General features: G+C 41.0%; 2 protein-coding genes across 13 annotated transcripts in view; both read left to right on the top strand.

Annotated features, from left to right (window-relative positions):
• LOC109965182 (teneurin-3) overlaps positions 1–26,249 on the top strand; it is a 620,836-nt gene that overhangs the window by 274,687 nt on the left and 319,900 nt on the right. The gene's annotated exons all lie outside the window — the stretch shown is intronic.
• Positions 18–554, top strand: LOC109965183 (zinc finger BED domain-containing protein 1-like). Its single transcript, XM_020609010.1, has one exon. It carries the CDS (start codon positions 44–46, stop codon positions 419–421), a length of 378 nt encoding a protein of 125 aa, XP_020464666.1. The 5' UTR covers positions 18–43; the 3' UTR covers positions 422–554.

Below are 26,249 nucleotides of genomic sequence, written 5' to 3'. Positions count from 1 at the left end.
ATATGTTCCCTCCAAGGAGAATGCCCCTCTTGTGACAGCAGCAATGTCTGCTGATTTTACAGAGGATGCTGCTGCTGCTCCAAAGAAGAAGAAGAAGGACTTGGGCAGCTTCTTCAAGGTCACCACAGACAAAGCTGCTGGACCTCCTCTGCAACAGGACCAGGCCATAACTTTTGAGCTACAGTCGTACCTGCAGACAGAAACACTGGATGCTGAGGAAGACCCACTGAAGTGGTGGAAGGAATCTCAGAGAATCTACCCACGGCTTTCCAACCTGGCAAGGAAATATCTTTGTATTCCAGCCACAAGTTCTTCATCAGAGCGAGTCTTTAGCACTGGCGGAAATATTGTCTCCTGCTTGCGTTCATCACTGAAACCAGATTATGTGAATGGGCTGGTGTTTCTGGCTAAAAACCTTTAAGGTTTATATCTGTAACCCTACCAGCATTTTGGCCATGTTGAAACATATTTACTTAGGCTATAGTTGAAGTTCAACTTATTTTCTGTTAGTTCTAAGCCATGGTATGCCAATCTTAAAATATTATTGGACTGAGTTACTGATTGGAATTTTATTGTTAATTATGTTTAAAATGTAGAATGTTGTAAAATGTTTAGAATTTTTCAGTTTGTCAAGGCACATACATGAGTAAACTTATTTTGGACTAATTTATTTATTATTTTATTTATAATTAATATTTTATTTATTACTTGTTTTTAAAAAAAGTTGTGGAAGTGCACTAAATTCTTGGTCTTGTGTGCCTTTATCTGTTTTATCTGTCTTAATCTGTTTTTCAGTTCTGTTCAATAAATGCAACATATTTCCAAAGTCAATTAGTAATCGTGTAAAATAATCGTGATTTCAGTCATTACCAAAATAATCGTGATTATGATTTTTTCCATAATCGAGCAGCCCTATGTATGAGGATGTCAGGAGTGGCAGAGAAGTACGTCAGAGTAGTTCAGGACATGTATGAGAGGAGTACGACAGTAGTGAGATGTGCTGTAGGTCAGACAGAGAAGTTCAAGGATCATTATCATCAAGGATCGGCTTTGAGTCCCTTCTTGTTTGCTATGGTGATGGACAGGTTGACAGATGAGGTCAGAGAGGAATCTCCATGGGCAATGAAGTTTACGGATGACACTGTGATCTGTAGTGAGAGCAGAGAGCAGGTGGAGGAACACCTGGAAAGGTGGAGGTCTGCTCTGGAAAGAAGAGGAATGAAAGTCAGTCGCGGTAAGACAGAATACATGTGTATGAACGAGAGGGAGGGAAGTGGAACAGTTAGGTTACAGGGGGCTGAGGTCAAGAAGGTGCAGGAGTTTAAGTATTTGGGGTCAACAGTCCAGTGTGATGGGGAGTGTAGGAAAGAGGTGAAGAGGCGAGTGCAGACAGGTTGGAGTGGGTGGAGAAAGTTGTCAGGAGTGATGTGTGACAGAAGAGTGTCAGCAAGAATCAAAGGAAAGGTGTACAAGACAGTAGTGAGACCAGCTATGCTGTATGGGTTAGAGACTGTAGCAGTGAGGAAAAGACAAGAGGCAGAGATGGAGGTAGCAGAGGTGAGGATGTTGAGGTTCTCTTTAGGAGTGACCAGGATTAGGAATGAGCACATCAGAGGGACAGCTCAGGTCGGCTGTTTTGGGGACAAGGTCAGAGAGGCCAGATTGAGATGGTTTGAACATGTGCAGAGGAGGGATAGTGGTAATATTGGTAGAAGGATGTTGGAGATCGAGCTGCCAGGCAAGAGGTCAAGAGGAAGGCCAAAGAGGAAATATATGGATGTGCTAAAAGAGGACATGAAGTTAATTGGGGCGAGAGTAGAGGATACCGAGGATAGAGTTAGGTGGAAACAGATGATTGGCTGTGGCAACCCCTAACGGGAACTGCCGAAAGAAGAAGAAGAAGAAAGAGCATTTAGGACTACACCACAGGTAAAAGGTCGAAGGGACAAGCTAGGAGATATCTGACATGACATTGATCTAATAATTTTCCAGAACCTTACTGCCTTACCATCACACTTGGATAAAACTGAGATAAAGTAAGATGATTTAGTTTTTGATATTGCTAAAAAACAAGTGTTACATAAATGAAAGTTTTGCCAATCAACAACAGACTTGGACATATGTACCCTTTTAAAGGCTTCATTTCTAGTATATAGCATTTCTGCTACATAGTGTAGCGTTCATGCGAGCTTACCTGACATCCACCGGTGCCATTTTAAAAGTGGAATATATCGACTGCACACAGTTTTGTGGCTATATTTTTCCTTCTGCTGCCTGCACTGTGACAAGAGGATGTGGAGAAAAATACAGGGCCTGAGGTTACTGCATGTACAGGGACTCGTTTTACCTGACCAGGTCTAACCTACAATCAGCCAGCCAATGAAGCACCCTGGGGTGGTGAACGATCACCTTATTAATGCTGGATTCCCTTGGCGCACAGTGCCTGTTTGTTTTGACAGCTTGAGGCCAATGTGAATACCATATGTGGTGTGTTGCGGGATGGTGAGAGGATTCTAACAATCCATGATATTATTATCAGTGCTACGCTACCTCTTGGAATTAATTTAGGGACTGTACTGTATGTGGTCATGTGGGGGAAGATGCAGTGACCACTGGTTGGGTTTACCAACCTTGGAGCTACTTGAAAGGGATTCACTACTCAGCGGGACTTAATGGCAAGTATAAAAAAAAAACACACTGCATGTCCATTAATGCGCATTAATGGATTGTTTCTGTAGAGAATTGTTGTAAGGCTGGAGAAATTACTATGTCTGCATCATGCCAGTTAAAATACTGGGTTTCTCAATCATCCACTTTGTTTAGTGTTACAAATCTCTTTTCATTTGTATATACTGTTGTTTACCTATCCATGGAGGAGAAATTCAAACTAATGCCATTCAAACTGCCATTGTGGTTTGTCCACTTTAATATTCAGGCTCTAACATGTCAGGTAGGATTTGAGGTATTGTCAATGCCAAAATCACAGCTTATTTGTTAGTGTTTTTTGTTCCCCCATTGAGATCTGTTTCCCCTGTTCGAAACTCGATATCATGTATTGCTCCCCTCAGTGGTTGTGGTTAGGATAATGTTAAGATTCAGGTTAGGGGAAACAAAGCAGCATACACTTAAGCAATTTAATATGACGATCAGTTTGTTACTGTTTATTAACAATGACACTAAATAGGAGTCAGCAGGTAAAGGCACTGGGTGGATGAAAAAAAATACTTGAAATTGACATTTTAATGGTAGGGATAGTCAGTATCCTTCCAAGGAGAACATATTAGTTAATTTATTAATTAAACTTATTGTATTCTTATATTTTGTCTTTTTCCTAATTTGTTATACCTTTAGTTTAAATGTTTTGTCACTTTGTCCTTTTTATACTGTTTTGTAATGTTTTTGTTTCATATTTCTGTAAATACCTTATAAAGATTTTTTTTTAATCGAAATCAAGATATCATTCTGTTTTCTATTGCTGCTTGAGGTACTGAAATTTGTAATATCAAGATATGTGTGTGGTGTTTGTTTCTCATGGTGTTATGATGTTTGTTCTCCATTGCTTCTGAAATTTTCCCATTGAGGGATCAATAAAGTACCTACCTACTTACCTACCTACCTATTCCAGTGTGAGAAACATGAGTAAGTTGACTATTACCTTAGAATTCAATTGTATAGAACAAAGCAGTGTAACAATGTATCACAGCCAGGCACCTAGACTGTGGCAAACATGAGACACACATGAGGAATAATAATATACTAAACAATAGTCAAACCCCCTCAATTAAAAAAAACTAAACTAAACTAACTGAACTAAAGATACTAATCACATATGTGGGTAAAACATCTGTAACGTCAGTAGTGAAGGGAATGAAAATGTGGTGCACGGGCTTTGTGTTGTAAAACAAAACAAACATGAAAAATAAGAAACCACACGCCAAGGGATGCCGAGGAAAAGCACCTAATTACTGGCCACGGCTCCATACTTACGTATGTAGGTCTGGGTGTACACTGGGTCCAGGTATGTCCCATAACATGATTATACCAGTTCACCCCTGCAGACAGAAAACACAGCAGCAACCAGAACAATCAAGCAAGAGGCCGTCACCCCCCACCCTTATCCCCCATTAGAATGGGGTCCTACTGGCACCCTAGCAAATTACCCATAAGCACTTAAAAAATAGTTTTCTTTCCTAGGCCTCTTCTTCAAATACACTCTGATCTGTTCTTCACTCAGCTACTCCTGATGCCTATAGTAGCTAATTTAAGAGTGCAGGGACCACTCAGAGGGAAAAATAAGGAGACTGCCCATTATGCAGACCAGTAATCATGCAAAATCAACAAAAAGCCTTTGCACTTTGAAGGATGGCTTAAATATTATTTTTATTTTTAGCGTAAAAATCACATGGCTTAAAAAAGTTTTAGCATAGCTGTTTTCTATACAATTTTGTAGACTGCTTTCTTCACATGAAGTGAAGTAGCACTAATTAGTGTTATCAGTTTCACCTGGACTGATCACCGGGGTGGGTAGAAATGCCTGTGTTGTGCTGTTAGTTCACTACACTGTCTCTCTATAATCACAATATACACCTCTGTGTCAATGGTACCTTTGCACATACTATATACAAGTCACCCATGCCGTGAACAGTAATGCACGCACACACCATCACAGATGCTGGCTTTTCCATCTTTCACTGATAACAGTCTGGATGGTCTTTTTAATCTTTGGCATAAAGAACCTGACATCAATTTTTTCTGAAAAAACAAGCTGACCACAGAACACGTTTTCAATGTCTTTCAGTCTAACTGAGATGATCTTAGGCCCAGAGAACTCGGTGGCCTTTCAGCACACCATTGATCTATGGGCTACCGCTTGCTTAATCAAGTTTCAGGTTGCATTTCTGGATGCAGCAGCGGACTGTGTTAGGTAGCAATGGTTTTCCAAAGTACTCCTGAGCCCATGTGACTATATTATCATAGCAGCATGACAGTTTCTCATGCGCTGCCTCCTGAGGGCTCAAAAGTCACATTCATTCAGCAGTGGTTTGTACCCTTGGCCTTTACACACTGAGATTTCCCCAGATTCCCTGCATCTTTTCACAATATTATGTTCTGTAGTTTGTGAAAGACCTATATTGTTTTGTCTTTTGTTGAGAAATATTCCCTTTGAACTGACTGACAATTCTCTCACAAAGTTTGGAATAACATTTGATGATCAATACTTGACTACAAGGACTGAGCATTTGGTGGATGCTCCTTCTATACCCAGTCACAATACCCTCACCTGTGACCACTTAACCTGTAATATTCAAATTACAATTTTAATACAGTCAAATTCCTCCTGTGTCCAACACACCTGGCCAATAAAGCTGATTCTGATATTCTGTAAACTTTACAGTGTTCTTTAGCCTGTCCCAGCGTTTTTGAGTATGTTGCAGGCATCAAATTCTAAATTAGTTTATATTTACAAAATGCAGCTATGTTGGCCAGTGAAAACACTGAAAACCTTTTTTTTCCACCATTTTGTACTATTGCCAGTTAAAGGTTCAAACAAATTAACAAATCACATATTTTAGTTTTTATTGCATTTTAGAAAATGTCCAAACTTCTGGAAATAGAGTTTGTATATGACATGTACAGTGGTGTGAAAAAGTGTTTGCCCCCTTACTGATTTCTTATCTTTTTGCATGTTTGTCACACTGTAATGTTTCAGATCGTCAAACAAAGTTATATATTAGTCAAAGATAACACAAGTAAACACATCATGCAGTTTTTAAATGAAGGTTTTTATTATTAAGGGAAAACAAAATCCAAAACTATATAGCCCTGTGTGAACAAGTGTTTGCCCCCCTGTCAAAACACTGGTTTATCGCACCTGAGTTCAATTTCTCTAGCCACACCCAGGCCTGATTACTGCCACACCTGTTCGCAATCAAGAAATCACTTAAATAGGACCTGCCTGACAAAGTGAAGTAGACCAAAAGATCATCAAAAGCTAGACATCATGCCGAGATCCAAAGAAATTCAAAAACAAATGAGAAAGAGAATAATGGAGCTCTATCAGTCCGGAAAAGGTTATAAAGCCATTTCTAAAGCTTTGGGACTGCAGCGAACCACAGTGAGAGCCATTATCCACAAATGGCGAAAACATGGAACAGTGGAGAACCTTCCCAGGAGTGGCCGGCCAACCAAAATTACCCCAAGAGCGCAGCGACAACTCATCCAAGAGGTCACAAAAGACCCCACAACAACATCCAAAGAACTGCAGGCCTCACTTGCCTCAGTTAAGGTGAGTGTTCATGACTCCACCATAAGAAAGAGACTGGGCAAAAATGGTTTGCATGGCAGAGTTCCAAGACGAAAACCACTGCTGAGCAAAAAGAACATAAAGGCTCGTCTCAGTTTTGCCAGAAAACATCTTGATGATCCCCAAGACTTTTGGGATAATACTCTGTGGACAGACGAGACAAAAGTTGAACTTTTTGGAAGGTGTGTGTCCCATTATGTGTGGCGTAAAAGTAACACCGCATTTCAGAAAAAGAACATCATACCAACAGTAAAATATGGTGGTGGTAGTGTGATGGTCTGGGGCTGTTTTGCTGCTTCAGGCCCTGGAAGACTTGCTGTGATAAATGGAACCATGAATTCTGCTGTGTACCAAAATATCCTGAAGGAGAATGTCCGGCCATCCGTTTGTGACCTCAAGCTGAAGCGAACTGGCTGACTTACAACCATTCTGCCAAGATGAGTGGGCCAAAATTCCTCCACAGCGCTGTGGAAGACTCATGGCAAGTTATCGAAAACGCTTGATTGCAGTTGTTGCTGCTAAGGGTGGCCCAACCAGTTATTAGGTTTAGGGGGCAAACACTTGTTCACACAGGGCTTTGTAGTTTTGGATTTTGTTTTCCCTTAATAATAAAAACCTTCATTTAAAAACTGCATGATGTGTTTACTTGTGTTATCTTTGACTAATATATAAATTTGTTTGACGATCTGAAACATTACAGTGTGACAAACATGCAAAAAGATAAGAAATCAGTAAGGGGGCAAACACTTTTTCACACCACTGTATGCCTGTGTGTGTAATTGGATGTACATTTTTCAAATAACATTTGGTAATGGTGTGGTTGCAGCTAGATGACTTTGAATATATAGCCTTAATGATATTTGGTTGGTTTGAACGCAAGAGTGAGTGAGTGTTTAATGACAGATTAGGAATAGGTGTGTGTGTGTGTGTGTGTGTGTGTGTGTTTGTGACCTTGTACGTATCTTTTTGAAGACCAGTTTGTGTTAACTACTACAGGGGGTGCCCTGAAAGCTAAATTAGCTTTTGATGTATCACTAGCAGGGCAAAGCACACACATGTATGTACTCATAGACAAATCATCTCTTGTCTTCACATTCATTTCCATATACACATACACACTCACACACACTTTAAATGATGACCCATTACAAAAATATTTCCTGTGCTCTCAGATTTCTTCAAGTTACATCTCTGCTTTTGTTTTCCTCGCAGGCTATCCCCTTATCCCATTTCTACCATTACATTTCTACTCTCATCACTTACTACTTTTGTTCCTATATGTTTTTGCTTCTAGTGGATTCTGTGAAAGCTGGTTTTGATTTTAAAATTAAGAATTGCTGTCAAAGTGGCACCAATGAGTGTCCGTGTGTCTAAGCACACGTACTGTTTTTTTTTTTTTGCTTCATTTTTCCCCATGCAAGCTGATGAAATTGACACAATATACTGCTTTAGTTGCACTTCATCTCCCTTTGCTCGAGTCCTGTTGCCCCTAATGTAGTTATGTTACAATATACAAATGTTTGATGAAATCTGTGTTTGGGTCTGTCTGTGCATTTAAAAAAGCACCACAAGGGGCACCAGTATGCCAATTGCTGAGCCAGGGCTGAGGCACTTGTACAGTATTGTAGGTCTCCCTGTTTATGCAAATATTGCAAAGACACATTAGTGCAACAGTTTTATGGCTCTTGTAACTGTTTGGTAATTTCTTGGCTCCAGCTTATTTCATTTTTGTCATTATATTGTGCTTGCACAATCATTATTTTCTTTAGTTATCAGATGTGCACAGACATACCTCTACAGAATCAAAAATAGAGTATGAGAAACCTTTGGAATGATCAGGTTTTCTTCATCATTTGGTCAAAAAATGTGATCTAAACCTATATTTTTCATGGAAGGAAATCACTGAAGTGGTCAAAAAATTCTCAGAGTGATGCATTTTTGGTCCTACCTTTAGGAGATGATGTTCATACAGGCATACAGTATGTGTTGATTCTGTGGCAGAAGAGAAGTTTTGTATTTGACAATGAACTCACGAAAGTATAATATATGACCAAAATTAAGTAAGTTTGTGACAGCTCTTGTGCGGGATTCAGTTGCTCCATCAGCAAGGAAAGCATATGCTGTGTGTCTACAAAAACCAAGCTCATTAAAACTTGTCATCATTAACCAGAAAGGTGCAGCCTTGCCAAAGTTATGATTTGTTACAACTGATAAGTACAGCCATAATAAGTCAATTTGGTTAGGGCCTACACCTCTCACAGATAGACAGTTTTAATGTATTGTTCATTGTTCTAACAATATCTATGCATATTAAATATCATTATGATATTTTTGTTCCAGAAATATCAGTGCATATTAAAAGTGAATCTTCAGTTTCTGCTATGTGTTTTAAGCGGCATCCTGGGACTTGATGCTCATTGAACCATATTAATGGTCTTGTCAGGTGGGAACATACCAAAAGTAGGGCGCCAACAGTTTTGGTCCCAAGCCATAATAAATGAATTGCAGGTCCAATGCAGATAGCTAGATCAGTCTGTATTCAGTAGGAACAATGTAGACACTCTATTGCTGCTCCAAATAGCTCTCAGCATCACACTAGTACATCTTCATATGCTCAGATTGCTCCATGAGAATCTGCCACTGGTCTCTACTGTTTCCACCAGCACAGAGGAACACACAGAGATGAAGAGACCCATTCATCTGCATATATACACGTACTGTATATGCCACTGTAGAACTGTATGAGTCATGTACACAGTGAATATCCATTAATATAGGTAGTATATTTATGTTGTATATAGTATATATATGTTGCCCCACATGTATTTACAGTGCCTTATGCTAGTATTACAGAAAATATACAGTATATCTTAACACTAGTTGATATCTTCCTGTATGAGGAGCAAGGTATAGAGATTTATTATATATGTGGCCTGTTAAAAGTTACTCTTGGCAGGTATTTATTTATGTGGTGGGCAAATATTTCACTCGAGCCTTGTGTTGCCATAACCTAATTATGTCGTTTTATTGCATAAGGGTGTGTTTTAAGTAAGAAGATCACTATGTAAACACAACATAACAAAGAAATAGTTTTTCTTCACTTGCAATGGCATGCAGAGAACTCACAATCCAAGTAGTGAAGTTATACTCTGGTACTGCTGTAGTTGCAGCTTAGCCAGTCTAACCTAAAGAAAAAAGTTTTCTTCTTTTCTTTTCTTTTGCTCAGTTTCTTGTTACAAGAAGAAACCTTTCTGGTTTTAACAAACTTGCTTACATTATAACAAGATGTTTTTGATGTTATTATGATGGAGTTCCCCAATTTTATTATAGACCCATAAAAACATCATTCTCTATACACTTACCATCACACACTTCTTTTGTTGCAATACTTTCTTGGTATTTCACAAAGTTCAACATATCTTATTAAAATATACAGTGCTAAAAAAAATAAAGGGAACACAAAAATAAGACATTCAACTATGTTGTGTTCCCTTTATTTTTTTGAGCAGTATACTTTTCTTGTTATAAGACAGAACATTACCACCTACAGTGGCCAGTGTATATTGTTTATTTAACTTTTATTAATACTTGGTTTGGAATAAGTGCATGATTGTTCTTGATAAGATCATGGCACAGAATTAAGCTCATCCCCATTTGCAGAGCATGACAAGAAATTAATGCATGTTTTAATAAAATGTAATATTATTATTAGTATACTAATAACCACACTGAAACATTGTTTCAATTTTTCATAATGTTTCAGAATTAACTTTTACAATTGTAAAATTGCCTTTTGCCATTAACAGAAAAATGTTTAAACACTGCTTATATCAAACAGCCACTTAAATCTCTCTAAAAGTCAATAAGTGCTAAGTAAAAGCACAGATCATTATGGTGCCTCATGGAGTCTTACAACTGTTTTTATCTACTTTCCAAACATTATTTTAATGAAGGACTGTTAATCTGGAGCCCTGGACCAGATTTGGTTTTAATAAAAGATCAACATGACACCCATGTGCCATCATGATGTAAACTTTTATTACCATATTAACATAACTTCAGTTCAATTCAGTTTTATTTGTATAGCTCCAAATCACAACAAAAGTTGTCTCAGGACACTATAAAGTAAGGTCTAGACCTTACTATTATTATTATTATAGAGGATAAAACCCAACAAATCCCTCTTGAGCAAACACTTGGCGACAGTGGGGAGGAAAAACTCCCTCTAACAGAAGAAACCTCCGACAGACCGGTCTTCTGCCTTGACCAGTTGGGATAGAGTGGAGAGAGAAAAGAAAAGAAAAGCAACAAGACACAACAAACACAACAAAAAAACACACGGTGTGACTGCTCATCAAAAAAGTAGAGCTCCAGAGCCAGGGCTACCTGCAGAAAGCTACAGTGAGAGAGAGGCTTGCATGTGTGTGAGTGGTTGTTAGTCTGCATGTTAGCCCTGCAATAGACTGGTGACCTGTCCAGGGTGTGTCTCGCCCGCAGCTGCTGCTGGGATTGCCTCCAGCCTCCCGTGACCCCATTTGGGACTAAGCGGTATAGAAAATGGATGGATGACTTTTTGTGTTATATTCCTTGTTACACATTTGGAAAAAAGTAGTTGTTCTTTAGTTCTTTGGGATGTAAGGCTAAAGTTTAAGCTAAAAGTGAAATATTTGCAGATTATTTCCCCTTTTCTGGAGTGAGTAGGTGTGATTTGAGTGGAGCGGGATGCAATCTGAGTTGACCGCTGAGCGATAATGAGTGGGGCAGCCTGGTGCGGCTTTGAGCATGTGAACAGCTCTGTGAGCGAATAGTGGAAATTTTCACTGCTCCACTTCACTCATATGCTCTGATCTTAGACCATGTATAGTAATGAAATAGAAGTCAGTGAGGACATGAACAGCATCTGTCTGGATTGTCAGGCTGCTGAAGGTTGTTGGTATACTGATGCTCTATCATGCCCTGTATGTGTGACTATAGAAGAGATAAAAAGCAAAGAGGAACAAAGTAATACTGGTCTGTATGTGTCTGTGTGTGTATCTGGCCCTGTATTACTCATGTTGTGGGGATGTAAATCTGTTTACACGGTCACATTGTGGGGACTTGACACCCTTATGTGGACAAAAAACAAGTCCCTAAAAAGTAAATCATTACATCTTAGAATGATGACTTGCTTTAAGGTTAGATTGAGGTTAAAGTTAGGCAAGTAAAGGTTATGACTAAGGTAAAGGTAATTCTCCATGAAATGAATGTACAGTAAGTCAATGTAATGTTCTCTGAAGTGATGGAAACATATTGTGTGCATGTGTGACAGAGAGAGAGACAATGCAAAAGAGAGACCCAGTTCTCAGTGTGTTCCTGTCTTTTTCTCTGTATAGTGTGCATGTGTGTATATGTGCACAGTGTGCAAGTAACCTAACTGCAGACTCTAATCACAGATAACCTTCTTGGTGTTTCTTATTGAACACACTTTTTATCCATATGTGAGGATCCATTTGAGGTTTATACCATGGGAGTGCAGGCATGTTAGAATTAGGTTTAGGTTATGGTTGGGTGAGGGCTCTTATGGGGACAAAAAACAAGGCCCTAAACATAAACCATTGAATTTCAGAGTGATGTCTTCATTTAAGGTTAAAGTAAGGTTTAGGCGTAGGCTAATAGTGCTTATGGTTAAGGTTAGGGTAAGTCTCCAGGAAATCAAAGTCAAGGCATAGTCCCCTGAAGCAATGGAAACGTGTGTGTGTGCGTGTGTGTCCAGATGCTGAAACCAGATGCTTTCCTTCAGACTGCAGGCGCCTTAGATAGTGACAGGGAGCGGACACACACAAGGTTATCACACTATTGCATGGTATATAATATCTCAGGTACTGTACATGTCCAGGTCATATTTTGAGCTCTACACTATATTATTGATTAAACAGCACTCTACTAATAGCCATGTCTTTTACTTTAAGGTATTTAAAGCTGAAGTGAAACTCAAGCTGCAAAAGGTGTTTAAAAGTCAAATCATCAATTAGATATGAATGTGTTATCATAACAGCCTGTTTTGATAATTATTATGCTATCTGTGCAGTATAGAATTACTCTAAAGCCCTGGAGTATGCCCTGTACTCATTATGTACTGCTGCATGTTATATACTGTACACTGCTAAAAAGATTAAGGGCACACATCAGATTTTCATAAACGACTTATTCAAGTTGAAAGTCTTTACTAAAGAGCCCATGGCATGCTTTTCTTTGTTTTCTGATGTATCTACATTGTTATAATGATTTACATTTTAAACATGACTGAAAGCGGCAGCACGGTGGCACAGTGGTTAGCACCGTTGCCTCACAGCGCGAAGGTTCCGGGTTCGGGCCCCACCTGAGACCTTTCTGTGTGGAGTTTGCATGTTCTCCCCGTGCTTGCGTGGGTTCTCTCCGGGTACTCCGGCTTCCTCCCACAGTCCAAAGACATGCAGCTTAGGTTGATTGGTGTCTCTAAATTGCCCATAGGAGTGCATGTGTGTGGTTGTTTGTCTATGTGTTAGCCCTGCGATGGATTGACGACCTGTCCAGGGTGTACCCCGCCTTCGCCCGATTGCCGGCCGGGATTGGCTCCGGCCCCCCCGCTCAGGGATTAAGTGGTAGAAAATGAATGAACATGACTGAAAGCTCAAAAAAGAAGTTGTACCTGTGTTATTGTACTTCTATGCAGAAGCAACTGGGTTATGCAAGTCTCACAAACCCTTGCTCCTGAGACATTTTTTATAACAATGTAAAGTCTTATGTGATAGTTTAAGGATTTCCTTGAATGGTTATGATCTCCAGGCAGCTGCGTGTTCATGTTAGCTTGCCTGACATCCACCAGTGGCATTTTAAAAATGGTATTTTTCGACTGCGCACAGTATTGTGGATATATTTTCCCTCCTGTGTGACCAGCAGATGTGGAGGAAAATACAGGGCCTGAGGTTACTGCATATCTGGGAATGTTCCTGTACAGGGACCTGCTGTTTTACCTGACCAGGTCTAACCTACGATCAGCCAGCCAGTGAAGCACCCGTGGTGGTGAATGATCAGCTCATCAATGCCGGATTCCCCCAGAGTACAGTACGTGTTTGCTTTGACTGCTTGAGGCCAGTGTGTCTGGTGCATGTGACGTGTTGCTCGTTAACAAGTGGATTAACAACCCATGATGTTATTGTCAGAGCTACCTGCTGGAATTAATTTCACTACTTTGGGACTGTATGTGGTCGTGTGGGGGAAGATGCAGTGACCACTGGTAGGATTTACCAACCTTGGAGCTACTTGAAAGGGAGTGGTTTCCACTACTCGGTGGGACTGAAGGATAAGTTTAAAAAAAAAAACACATGCCTATTAATGCCTTGTTTCTGTAACATTATGGTATTTGGTTAGAGTGTTACAAATCTTTTTTCATTGGGAACATGTTTACCTATCTATGGATGAGAAATTCATATTCATTAATGTTGCAGTTCATTGTGTTGTCCACTTTCATATTCTGGTTCAAACATGTCAGGTAGGATTTGAGGTATTGTCATTGTTAGAGAAGTAGTTTATTTGGCAAAATGTTTTGTTTATGGATTGTCATAGCTTCCTGACTGACAACAGGAGTTGTGTGCATTCACAAACTATTCTTTTGTTTTCAGGAGGATGCTCTCCTTTTGATATCAGGATTTAACATTCTGAAATAATTAGACTGTTTGGAGTTATGATGGGTGCAAAGATAATCTAGAGGTACCCAAGAGTAAACATTAAATGGCTGGAAATGAGCAAAGTGAGCATGCTTTGGGGACTTAATGTACATTGTGTAATTTATTCAGAACAAAATGGCAAAACAACGGTCAGTAGAAACAGTCATCAACTGTATTCAAAATCACACTGAAAATCAAAGAGAAAATTTGAAATCACAGGCTCGACCAAGATGTGTGAATTTCATGATGGCAACTCAGAAGTGTGTATGGCGCTCGTGTGCCTGTATACATTCCATGCATGCCCAGACAATGTCTGGGCATGCTCCTGATGAGTTGGTGGATGGTGTCCTGAGGGGTCTCCTCCCAGACCTGGATCAGGGCATCAGTGAGCTCCTGGACAGTCTTTGGTGGTCCTTGGTGGCATCAGATGCACTGATACACAATGTCTTATAGGTGCACAATTACATTAAGGTCAGGGGAAAGTGATGGCCAGTCAATGGCATCAATACCTTCATCATCGAGGAACTGTCTACACACTCTGGCCACATGAGGCTGGGCGTTGTCCTGCACCAGGAGGAACCCAGGGCCCACTGCACCAGTGTATGGTCTGACAGTCGCCCTGAGGATTTCATCCCGGTACCTCACAGCAGTCAGGGTACCACTGGCTATGACATGGAGGTCTGTGTGGCCCTCCAAGGATCTGCCTCACCAGACCATCACTGACCCACCACCAAACCCATCATGCTCAGTGATGTTACAGGCAGCATAATGTTCACCGTCGCATCACCAGACTGTCGCACGCCTGTCACATGTGCTCAGTGTGAACCTGCTCTCATCTGTGAAGAGAACAGGATGACACTGGCAGACCTGCCAATTCTGGTGTTCTCTGGTCAATGACAAATGAGCTGCACGGTGCTGGGCTATGAACACAGGTCATAGTAGAGGACGCCGGGTCGTCATACCACCCTTATGGAGTCTGTGTCTGGCAGTTTGGTCAGAAACATGCACACCAGTAGCTGTTGGAGAACATTTTGTTGAGCTATCACAGTGCTCCTCCTGTTCCTCCTTGCACAAAGGAGCAGATACCAGTCCTGCTGCTGGGTTACTGCCCTTCTATGGCCCTGTCCAGCTCTCCTAGTGTAACAACCAGTCTCCAGGTATCATGCTCTTGAGACTGTTCTGGGAGACACAGAAAACCTTCTTGCGACTGCACGTGTGGATGTTCCATCTTGGAGTAAGACGTGCAAACTGATTGGGCTGCAGGTACTGCCTCATGCTGCTACTAGTGACAAGGACACTAGCAACACACAAAACCTGAGAAGAATCAGTCAGGAAGAAAAAGGATGGAGCATTTGTGGCCACCATGTGCAAAACCATTTCCTTTTTGGCAGTTGTCTTGCTTTTGCCTCGCCGCTGCACCTGTTGTCACTTTCATTTGCACCGAAGCAGGTGAAACTGATTCACAATCACTTGTGCTTCCTCAATGGGCAGACTGATAACCCTGAAGTTTAACTGACTTGGTGTTATAGTGTGATGATCAAGTGTTCCCTTTATTTTTTGAGTAGGTTATATAATATTTGCCTTAACATATACATTATGTGGTCTGACAAAATGTCTCCTGCTGAGCCAGAACTATGTCAAAATGTTTCCCATTAATCAAATAGTTTTCCATGTACTTTTGGAAAAAAAAGTTTCTCTCAGATCTGTATTCATTCATTTGAAAATCCTTCATGATGACAACATCAGATGATACAAATATGTCAAGTGAAAATCCAGATTAAAAACTGTCCTTTGTCACCAGTATTTTACTGTAAATATATCAATGTATCGTCAAAACTGAACCAGCATCAATGACATGAATTCTTACTTTCACACATTTAAGTGCTCAGTGCTTTTTAAAGACCTAACTTCTAAGCATTAATATTCTTACCGAGAGTAAACTGTCCCAATCAGGTTAAGGCTCCTTAGTGTGTAAATTACAGACAGAAATGATTTCATTCTTTTGTTCATCTTCCACCTTCTTTACCACTCTATCTGCCACTCTATTAATCCATCCCAATGGAATTTCAGAGAATTTTATATTTTTAGTGGCTGCAACCCTTTGCACAGGGTGCACGTTCTAATAACACACACACTTCCACATTTGTTTTCATACCTTATGGGGACTTCACATTGACTTAGATTCTGTTCCTGGAGGCCAGAATCACTACTTGTCTAACCCTAAAGAGGTCTACATTGTACATGCATCAGTATGCCACCATCGCTGTGTTCATTCTCACACATTTTCGGAATTGCCCCTTCTCTCTGGTACTGTATAGGGAATGAAATTCTGGATGATGAGGAGGAAGATGAGCTGTTGTGTTTGTGGTATGTACTATATAGGGGAAACTAAGATGATGGTCTGTTCATCCTCTAAACCAGATGTGGAGAGAAAATTAAGAGTTCATTAAACTGGTGAAACCAGTGCATCAAAGAGGACGAGATGCAGAGGATGCATTTAAGTATTTTCATATGTCTGCAGATCAGTTTGATGATTTACTGTATCGAATCAAGCCATTTGTTAAGCATACCACCACACCATACATCCATGCATCACACACAGTATGCCTGTTTGTTTTGATGTATTGCTGAGGTCACATGATACTACCAAGCCAAGCTGTGTCCTCTCACACAGTTTCAATAAATGCCTGGCATGCACCAGTCACTCACCAGGCCCACATGCAAGGGTAGTGACTTAATTGTGGAGAGGTTTTGATAAGATACCTTTCACAATGAGCATGCACTGGGCCTTGCCCTTAACTTAACCCTAACCTAAAACCAAGTTGTCACCTAAAATTCAAAGATTTACTGTTCATGGTGGAGACCAGCATCTGGTCCCAATGAGAAAGGCCAGATCCCCACAATGTGAGTAATGCCACACACAAACAAGTAAGGATAAACAGTCATTCCAAAATATCCATACTTGCTGTCATTTTGAGAGAAGAAAATCTCTCCCTCTCCCTCATACACATGCACACACTTTCAGACACACAGTGACCCTGTAAAGTGAAGGTTTCATAAATAAATTGTGTTGCAAAGTAATGGAACAGTGTGGGGTTGTTGTAGAAACAAGGTTGATGCTGCCATGACAACATCAAGCGTCATGCGAGGTTATCTAAGAAGTAAAAAATGGAAAAACAATGACCCTTATTTTTGTAGTGTCACTTTTCATCACCTTTCCCCACACAGACTCACTACTGCAGTAAGAGCACTGCAGGTGTTTCAGAGTTTGATCAGATGGAAGCTGAATTCTCAATACAAAGACATCAAAACAACAATAGCATCACTTACGGTATATATAATCATATTATATTCGCTTCTTTTATGCCTTTTAATTCTTTTTGTCTGTTTCTAGTACCATTTATTGTCTCAACAATAACTGCATGTACACACCAGCCATTTGATATCAAGTTGACACAGATTTAAGGTGAGCACAAGGAAAGTTCCACTTTCAGTAAAGGATTGTGAAAACTAAGAGGGATATTTACTTAACATGTCACAAATTATCATTACATTAGGTGCTCAAAATATTTTGTCACCATAGCTTTTCAATTTTTCATTATTTAGCAGCACTGAAGATGTAAATGAGCATAGCTGCAGCTGTATTGATTTTAGTGTACTTCCACTTACGTATAAGGATCTGGGACCTTATTTATATGTGTTGCACATGCAAAATTGGGCTTGAAAAATAAGAACACCATTTCCAACAGAAAAGTCAGGATTTGTAAATAAAAACTTGGCATGATAATGTGCATATTTGTACACAAACTGTTACCTGTGCATACAGTACACAGATTTTGAAAATAAGGGTGACACACAGTGATGTGGTGTATGCAATTAAGTGTAGTCAGGAGTGTAACGACTTGTACATTGGTGAAACTGCGCAGCTACTGCACAAACACATGGCCCAACCCCAATGGACCAGAGTCAGCAGTCCAGCTACACCTTAAGGACAAAGGACATTCTTTTGAGGACAGTGAAGTCCAGATCCTCTCCAGAGAACATTGCTGGTTTGAGAGAGGAGTCAAGGAATCTATTTTTGTCCAAATAGAACACCTCTCACTAAAAGGCGTGGTGGACTATGACACAACTTATCATCCATCTACAACTTTGCGATGAGATCTCTGCCCAAACATGCCCACCAGGACAATAGGCGTTGGTCCACAGGTGAGGGTTCAAGGACAGGTAACGACACTCACCGATACTGGGCTATAACGACTCAGTCGTTAGGGGACATTGTTGGCCATCAAAGGGCTGAAACACCACCATCCATCCATCTTAGTCTGCTTCATCCGGGACTAGGTTGTGGGGGCAGTAGCCCAAGCAGAGCCTCCCAGACTTCCCTCTCCCCACACACCTCCTCTAGCTCCTCAGGAGGAACCCCAAGGTGTTCCCAGGCCAGCTGGGGGACATAGTTTCTCCAGGGCGCATCCTAAACAGATGCCTGAGTCACCTCAACTAGTTCGGCTCAGTGTGGAGGAGCAGAGGCTTTACTCTGAGCTCCTCGCTGGTGACTGAGCTCCGCACCCTATCCATAAGGGTGCACCTAGGCACTCTCCGGAGGAAACTCATTTCTGCCGCTTGTATCTGCAATTTCATTCTTTCAGTCATGGTCCAAAGTTCATGGCCATAGGTGAGGGTAGGAACGTAGATCGACTGGTAAGTTGAGAGCTTCGTCTTACTCAGCTCCTTCACCACAACGGTGATCCTTCATGTCCTGTACTTCCTTTGCTCAGCTGTGTGTGAGAGGAGTGCAGCCTCTCTTGCCTCTAAACAGAGGCTGACAGAAAAATACAGTGGAAAAACAAAGTAGGACAGTCTGCATCAACCAGTGAGGTTATGCTGGGTGATGGTAAGAAGCATGAGGTGTACCGTTTGCTAGGTTTCGATAGTGGAAATGAAGCTATAATGTGGAGATGGAAGACCGGCATCCTCCTGACAGACAGACTGCTGTCCTCTGAACATGATGTAGCTCCCTGCTAATAGAGCTAGCCTGGACAGTTAACGAGCACTCACATCTCTGAAAATGTTGGCACAAATTCTAAATTACTTGGGTAGGCTGATGATGATAATCACTTTTATTGGTCAAATATTTTACATACACAAGGCATTTGTCTTTGTTACAGAGCTGAGGCAGCTATCTGCAGCACCAACTCATAGATTCAAACACACACACAGCAATGGTGGCGCTGTCCCTGCAAGGCACTGCTCTGGCTATTTGTAACTTGGGGTTCAGTGTTTTGCCCAAGGACACTTCAACATGTGGACTGGGGAGAACAGAAACTACTGACCTTCCAGTTGTCAGGTTTGACGGGTGAAGCTCCCAAATGGTGTTTGTAGTGTATATTGGCAGATGAACTGAGCTAGAGAATAGTCTTATACTAGTAACATTCAAAACAACAGTACAAAGTCCAGGATCAAAATCAGGTCAATAATACAGTCCAAGGTCAGCGCCGGTAAACATCTACAGCCAGGAAATCCACAAGAGAGAGGTCAGGGAGGAGATATCAGAGGGTCGGTACACAGCAGGCAATCAGAATCTGGGGGGAATAAGGCAAACACGGTGGTCAACAGGAAATCCGGGGCCAGAACAAGATAATCAGGCAGAGAAAGAATGCTGGAAAGTCAGAGCTGGGGTCTAGAACAATCTGGCAACTTCCTGGTGTGGGGAAGTTGCCTACAGTGCCTTGCGAAAGTATTCGGCCCCCTTGAACTTTGCGACCTTTTGCCACATTTCAGGCTACAAACATAAAGATATAAAACTGTAATTTTTTGTGAAGAATCAACAACAAGTGGGACACAATCATGAAGTGGAACGAAATTTATTGGATATTTCAAACTTTTTTAACAAATAAAAAACTGAAAAATTGGGCGTGCAAAATTATTCAGCCCCTTTACTTTCAGTGCAGCAAACTCTCTCCAGAAGTTCAGTGAGGATCTCTGAATGATCCAATGTTGACCTAAATGACTAATGATGATAAATAGAATCCACCTGTGTGTAATCAAGTCTCCGTATAAATGCACCTGCACTGTGATAGTCTCAGAGGTCCGTTTAAAGCGCAGAGAGCATCATGAAGAACAAGGAACACACCAGGCAGGTCCGAGATACTGTTGTGGAGAAGTTTAAAGCCGGATTTGGATACAAAAAGATTTCCCAAGCTTTAAACATCCCAAGGAGCACTGTGCAAGCGATAATATTGAAATGGAAGGAGTATCAGACCACTGCAAATCTACCAAGACCTGGCCGTCCCTCTAAACTTTCAGCTCATACAAGGAGAAGACTGATCAGAGATGCAGCCAAGAGGCCCATGATCACTCTGGATGAACTGCAGAGATCTACAGCTGAGGTGGGAGACTCTGTCCATAGGACAACAATCAGTCGTATACTGCACAAATCTGGCCTTTATGGAAGAGTGGCAAGAAGAAAGCCATTTCTTAAAGATATCCATAAAAAGTGTTGTTTAAAGTTTGCCACAAGCCACCTGGGAGACGCACCAAACATGTGGAAGAAGGTGCTCTGGTCAGATGAAACCAAAATCGAACTTTTTGGCAACAATGCAAAACGTTATGTTTGGCGTAAAAGCAACACAGCTCATCACCCTGAACACACCATCCCCATTGTCAAACATGGTGGTGGCAGCATCCTGGTTTGGGCCTGCTTTTCTTCAGCAGGGACAGGGAAGATGGTTAAAATTGATGGGAAGATGGATGGAGCCAAATACAGGACTATTCTGGAAGGAAACCTGATGGAGTCTGCAAAAGACCTGAGACTGGGACGGAGATTTGTCTTCCAACAAGACAATGATTCAAAACATAAAGCAAAATCTACAATGGAATGGTTCACAAATAAACATATCCAGGTGTTAGAATGGCCAAGTCAAAGTCCAGACCTGAATCCAATTGAGAATCTGTGGAAAGAACTGAAAACTGCTGTTCACAAACGCTCTCTATCCAACCTCACTGAGCTCGAGCTGTTTTGCAAGGAGGAATGGGCAAAAATTTCCGTCTCTCGATGTGCAAAACTGATAGAGACATACCCCAAGTGACTTACAGCTGTAATCGCAGCAAAAGGTGGCGCTACAAAGTATTAACTTAAGGGGGCTGAATAATTTTGCACGCCCAATTTTTCAGTTTTTTATTTGTTAAAAAAGTTTGACATATCCAATAAATTTCGTTCCACTTCATGATTGTGTCCCACTTGTTGTTGATTCTTCACAACAAATTACAGTTTTATATCTTTATGTTTGAAGCCTGAAATGTGGCAAAAGGTCGCAAAGTTCAAGGGGGCCGAATACTTTCGCAAGGCACTGTATATGCTTGTATAGCAGGTGTTGCCAATCTGGGTGGAGATGCAGGTGAAAACAATACCAGCTGATTAATGTAAAGAGTCCAAAACTGAGGTGAACCAAACAGGAAGTAATCTCAAAATAAAAGCCTGGGACCAGAAGCCGGTGGAACAGAATCATGACACCAGATGGATGGAAGACTGCTCTACCTCTTAAGCCACAGCTGCCCCATACCATATATTCTCAATCTAAGTAGTTACTTTATCACCTGAAAAAATGCCACGCCACATTCCTTGTGTTCTCTCTGCAGCTGAGCAGAAATATTCACTGGGGGAGAGGGAGGCCCTGGCATGTATCTGAGCATGAGAGCAATGGCACATGTACCTGTATGGGTGGCCCTTAACTCTGCAGAGAGACCACCAAGCCCTCACAGTCTTGTTGGCTTCCTCTGGGTCAGGGCACAGACCTCTGCAGATCCACCGCTGGTCATAGACACTCCAGCAATATAACTGACAACTTGAGCAATACAACCACAGTTACCCCTGGGCAGGGAGAATGTGGTGGCAGACATGCTTTTATGCACCACTCCCAGTCCAGGGCCAGACTTGAGTACAGACCCAATGTAGTCAGACCTCATACAGATGCTCCATGATCTGCTCCGGGCTACAGTCTCTCTCCAGAACCCATAGCTCCCCACTGAGCAAGACCCCATACTCCCAGCTATGCACCTTCATTGAAGGGTGTCTCCAGATAGTCTGGACTGAAATAATGCCCTTTTATTGTGTCAATCTGTGCTGCTGGAATGACACCTGTGTAGCACAGCTTGAGAGCTCCACAACGTTCCACAGCATTAGTGCTTCCTTGTGGTACCTACACCTAAAATGGCCAATGGCGACTGCCACTGGTTCAAACTTCCTTGTCTCCCCACTTGTTTAGTGGGGGATTCCATGCACCATTACTACAAATAATGGGTCACAATTTACCTCGGCTGAGTTTGTAGCATTCCTGGAGGACAGAGGGATCAATCATGTTTGTACAGCTCTCAATCACCTAGAGGTTGCTTTATACCCTGTTATATTACAGGGCTACACCACACTCATCACTGGTAGTTCTCCAGCTCATCTTATGATGGGCTGTGAGCTGCAGTTGCCTTTGGATAGGCTGCGAATGCAGCCAGTGGTCACACCAGAGCCTGTATCACCAACCCAACTGGGAACCCAGTGGAGTTGGTGCCATCCAGGGACAAACCTCCCACCTGGCTGGCTTGGGCCTGGGTCAGACCATCTATCCTTCCATTATCTATACCACTCATCCTGAAGAGGGCTGCGGGGGGGCTGGAACCAATCCCAGCTGACATTGGGTGAGAGGCAGGGTACACCCTGGACAGGTCACCATTTTATCACAGTGAGTCAGATCAAGTTATCTCAAAGACTATGTTTCAAACACTTAACTTTTATGTAGTTAGGTTATAGCACATTGCTAGATAATCTCCAGGGCTATGCAGGTAACTGGCAGTCAAACCTTTGCTATGTTGAAGTGACATGACACTTTTGTAAGTTTTTTTTTTTTTTTGCATCATTTTCTTATTGAACACATCTTTAGCAACGTTGTTTACACTTGTTTATTCACTCTGCATTATGTTCACTGGTTACATTCATAGCTGTGTTGCTTTTCCCCCCTTGTTGAATATTTTTTATTTTCCTGCTGCAAAATCTCAATCTCACATTGGTGCTATAAGTTATGAGGCACTTGCCATTGCATGTCTTCTCATCACTTCAGCCTTCATTTGGAAATGAAATGTTACCTGCAAAATTGTCCACTGCATCATCACTGCATTGACCAGGGTGACACCCATTTGCCAAAAACTTTGGCTTGAGTTCCTACAAAAAATTGTCATACATGGGCCAAAGTAAACTCTCTCTTCAATATCAGTTGTATTAGACTAACTGATTTAGGATCCTATGAACTTCCTACTGCAGATCTTCTAATTTCTTGTATTCATGGCCATACTGGAACATACAGTATGATAGCTTTCCTGATGAATTAAATGTGTTTGGAGTTTCTGTTTCTGATTCAGTGTTATGGGCCGAAATGCATTATGCGTGTCCTTGAACTCTAACAGTATTAGTGTTGGAATGCATTTCCTTTTTCATAAAGCTTTGAAAAGCTCTTTTGTTTAGTTTGACCCCTGCTCTGTTTATATCCAAATTTAATAGCTTGCAGTCTACTTCTTTACTATTTTGTTGGTGCATTAGTGTGTTTCCTGATATTCTATCTGTTGATGACTAGAACAGTGTGAAAATGCTGGTTAGAATATTTATCATGACAGAAGCCAGCAAATGTAAGTGTATCCCTATGTACTTGGACAAAGGTAAAACGAAATAGGGATCCACACATAAAAACACAGGTCCATTGTATTAATACTGGTTAAAAGAAAAAAAAACACACCATGGGGCACCTTTATATTTTTTTCCTAAATTTATAGCAGGTTCTGTTCATATATGCTCCAGTATGTAGCAGGTTCTCACTCAGGTTCTCATAGTTGCATGTCCCTACATCTTTTTTACTGGTTTTAAAATTAAAGCCTGACATTTTAAACTCCTTTACCCATGACTGGCTGCCACCCAAACCCAAACCTAATTTAAAGATGTTTGTAATTACATCAGTCCTTACTGATCTCACATTTATATCATTGGTATGCTCTCCTGTGATTTTCAACAATTATCTAACAATACCTAATTTGTAAATTATAGGCATTTTTTCCATTAAAAAGCTGTTGTTGCATTATTTACCTTCTTGTGGATGTGAGTCTGAATGCAGCAAAGGCTAATCAGTTGATTTTTAATACATAAGCAACAGGCTTACTATCCTGAATGATCTTAGAAGCTCCATCTCTTTGCATTTCTTCACTTTCAACCAAGCAGGCTGGTAATTCAGTCTGTCCTCATCCCTGCTCCAGGCCTTCAACAAACAAGACTGCGGGAAATGCACACAGCTGCTGCACAGGTGTCTTCTCTTTTCACCCTGAGTATAAATGACTCCATCATCAGAGACATAAAGCAGCTATCTGACAAAACCTGCTGCTTCCCAGGTGCAAAGGTTTGGAATATTACAGATAAACTCTCAAGTCTTCTTACCACTCATCCCCATGCAGATTCTATCATTCACGATGGTACAAATGACATTCCCCTACAGCAGCTAGAGCTACTGAAGCAGAACTTCCATCATTTGTTTAACTCTTAAATTGTTCAGAAGGTATATTTTAATCACTGTTCCACTCCCCACTGTAACCGTTATATTCTTAGGACCTAAATGCAGTTTTAATCACTGTTCCACTCCCCACTGTCACAGTTATATTCTTAGGACCTAAATGCAGACACAACACAAGACTGGATAACATGGAACCAGATTTTAATTACACTTAAGGTTGAGCAAACCAAGCAATAAGGAAACAGAAGAAAACACTGAACTAAACCAAGGCACATATAAAAATAGCATGTAAAGCAAAGGGCAACAAAACAACACAAATACAAATTGACTAACTCAAAACTACTGCACACCTGACCCAAACAAAAATCTCAGACCTGACTGAAGATGAAACAGGCAATAATGAAATCCAAAGATCAAAACCATCAGGGACCTGCCCACATGAAAGTAACGTGAGCAATCAGAGAAATAACACACTTAAAGAACCCAGTTAATCTAAAATGCAGTGAAAAACACAATAATCAAATAACACCAGAGTCCAAAAAGCAAAGCATGAAGCACAAGGGGAAGAGTCCTTATATAGGAGGTATGGAGATCCAAGCAACGAAGGCAAGAGAGCCCTTGGTTCATACGTATATAACAGGCAGAGTTGAGGAATAATGATGACCATCAAGTTGCAACTATGGAATGTAGATCGCCTGTTTTTGTTTGCTGGGTGGTGATTACTCTGACAAACAAACAAATAAATAAATAAAAAACAGCTGAGGGTAATTGTAGACCTATCTAACTTCCTGTTCAGTCAAGTCCATCAGGATTCTGAGATGTACAGCAGGTACTATGAAAAGATGGACAGATGGATAGATAGAGAATTGGAAGATGAAGAAGAAGAGACAAAGTAGGAGGGGTGTGGAAGCAATTCCTTGCGCACCTCTCAGTCATAAATATGGAAAAGGAACAGTGCAGTGCAGCCAGCCCTCCTACGAGCAGAATGTTATCCTGCCTTTTTGGCAGCATGAAAAAGCCTCTAGCTGGGAGAGAACACACATAAACAGATGAATGGATTTACTGACAGAGAAATGTATAGGTAAACAAACATAAATTATTGAGATGGTTAAACGGACACACTGGCATTTTCTTGGTTGTTAAGTTGATCTGGTTGGATATGTAAGAATTTGGGAAAGTAAATGTTTGAAAATTTCTCCACTATATAACCAGTGATGTTGAATGAAACAGTAATCAGAATCAGAATCAGCTTTATTGGCCAGGTGTGATGGACACATGACGAATTTGACTCGTACATTGGCTCTCAAAGTGCAAACAGTAAACTAGCATAAGGCTGTGTAATTTAACAAAATAGCAGTTTATTTTTATATGTGCCTTAGTTCAATGTTTTCTTCTGTTTCCTTATTGCCTGGCTTGTTCAACCTTGTGAGAGTAATTAAAATCTGGTTTCATGTTATCCAGCCTTGCGTTGTGTCTGTGTTACAGGGTTGAAGAATGAGGAGCTACTCACTCTTAGCACAACGTATCGACTCGCACTCACGATCTCATACACACTCATACACACGTCATTCACTCTTCTCTGCTTGATATGCGTCACTCCAAAGCACCAAAGAATCACCACTACTGCTATCTATTATTTGTGCGTTGCCCACAACCTGCTTGACTGTAAAAGACAAAACAGTAGTCAGTTTCAGGAGCGCACTCTTTGCCTGTACTGTGCATTCG

The sequence above is a fragment of the Monopterus albus genome, unplaced genomic scaffold (assembly GCF_001952655.1).
Source record: "Monopterus albus unplaced genomic scaffold, M_albus_1.0 scaffold97.1, whole genome shotgun sequence".
NCBI classification, from domain to species: domain Eukaryota; kingdom Metazoa; phylum Chordata; class Actinopteri; order Synbranchiformes; family Synbranchidae; genus Monopterus; species Monopterus albus.
The sequence above is the reverse complement of the archived record's forward strand: the minus strand, read 5'-3'. Positions and strand labels throughout refer to the sequence as shown.

What these genes read in the sequence shown, in the direction of transcription:
- LOC109965183 (XM_020609010.1), top strand. Translation starts at nt 44, where the DNA reads ATGTCTGCTGATTTTACAGAGGATGCTGCTGCTGCTCCAAAGAAGAAG.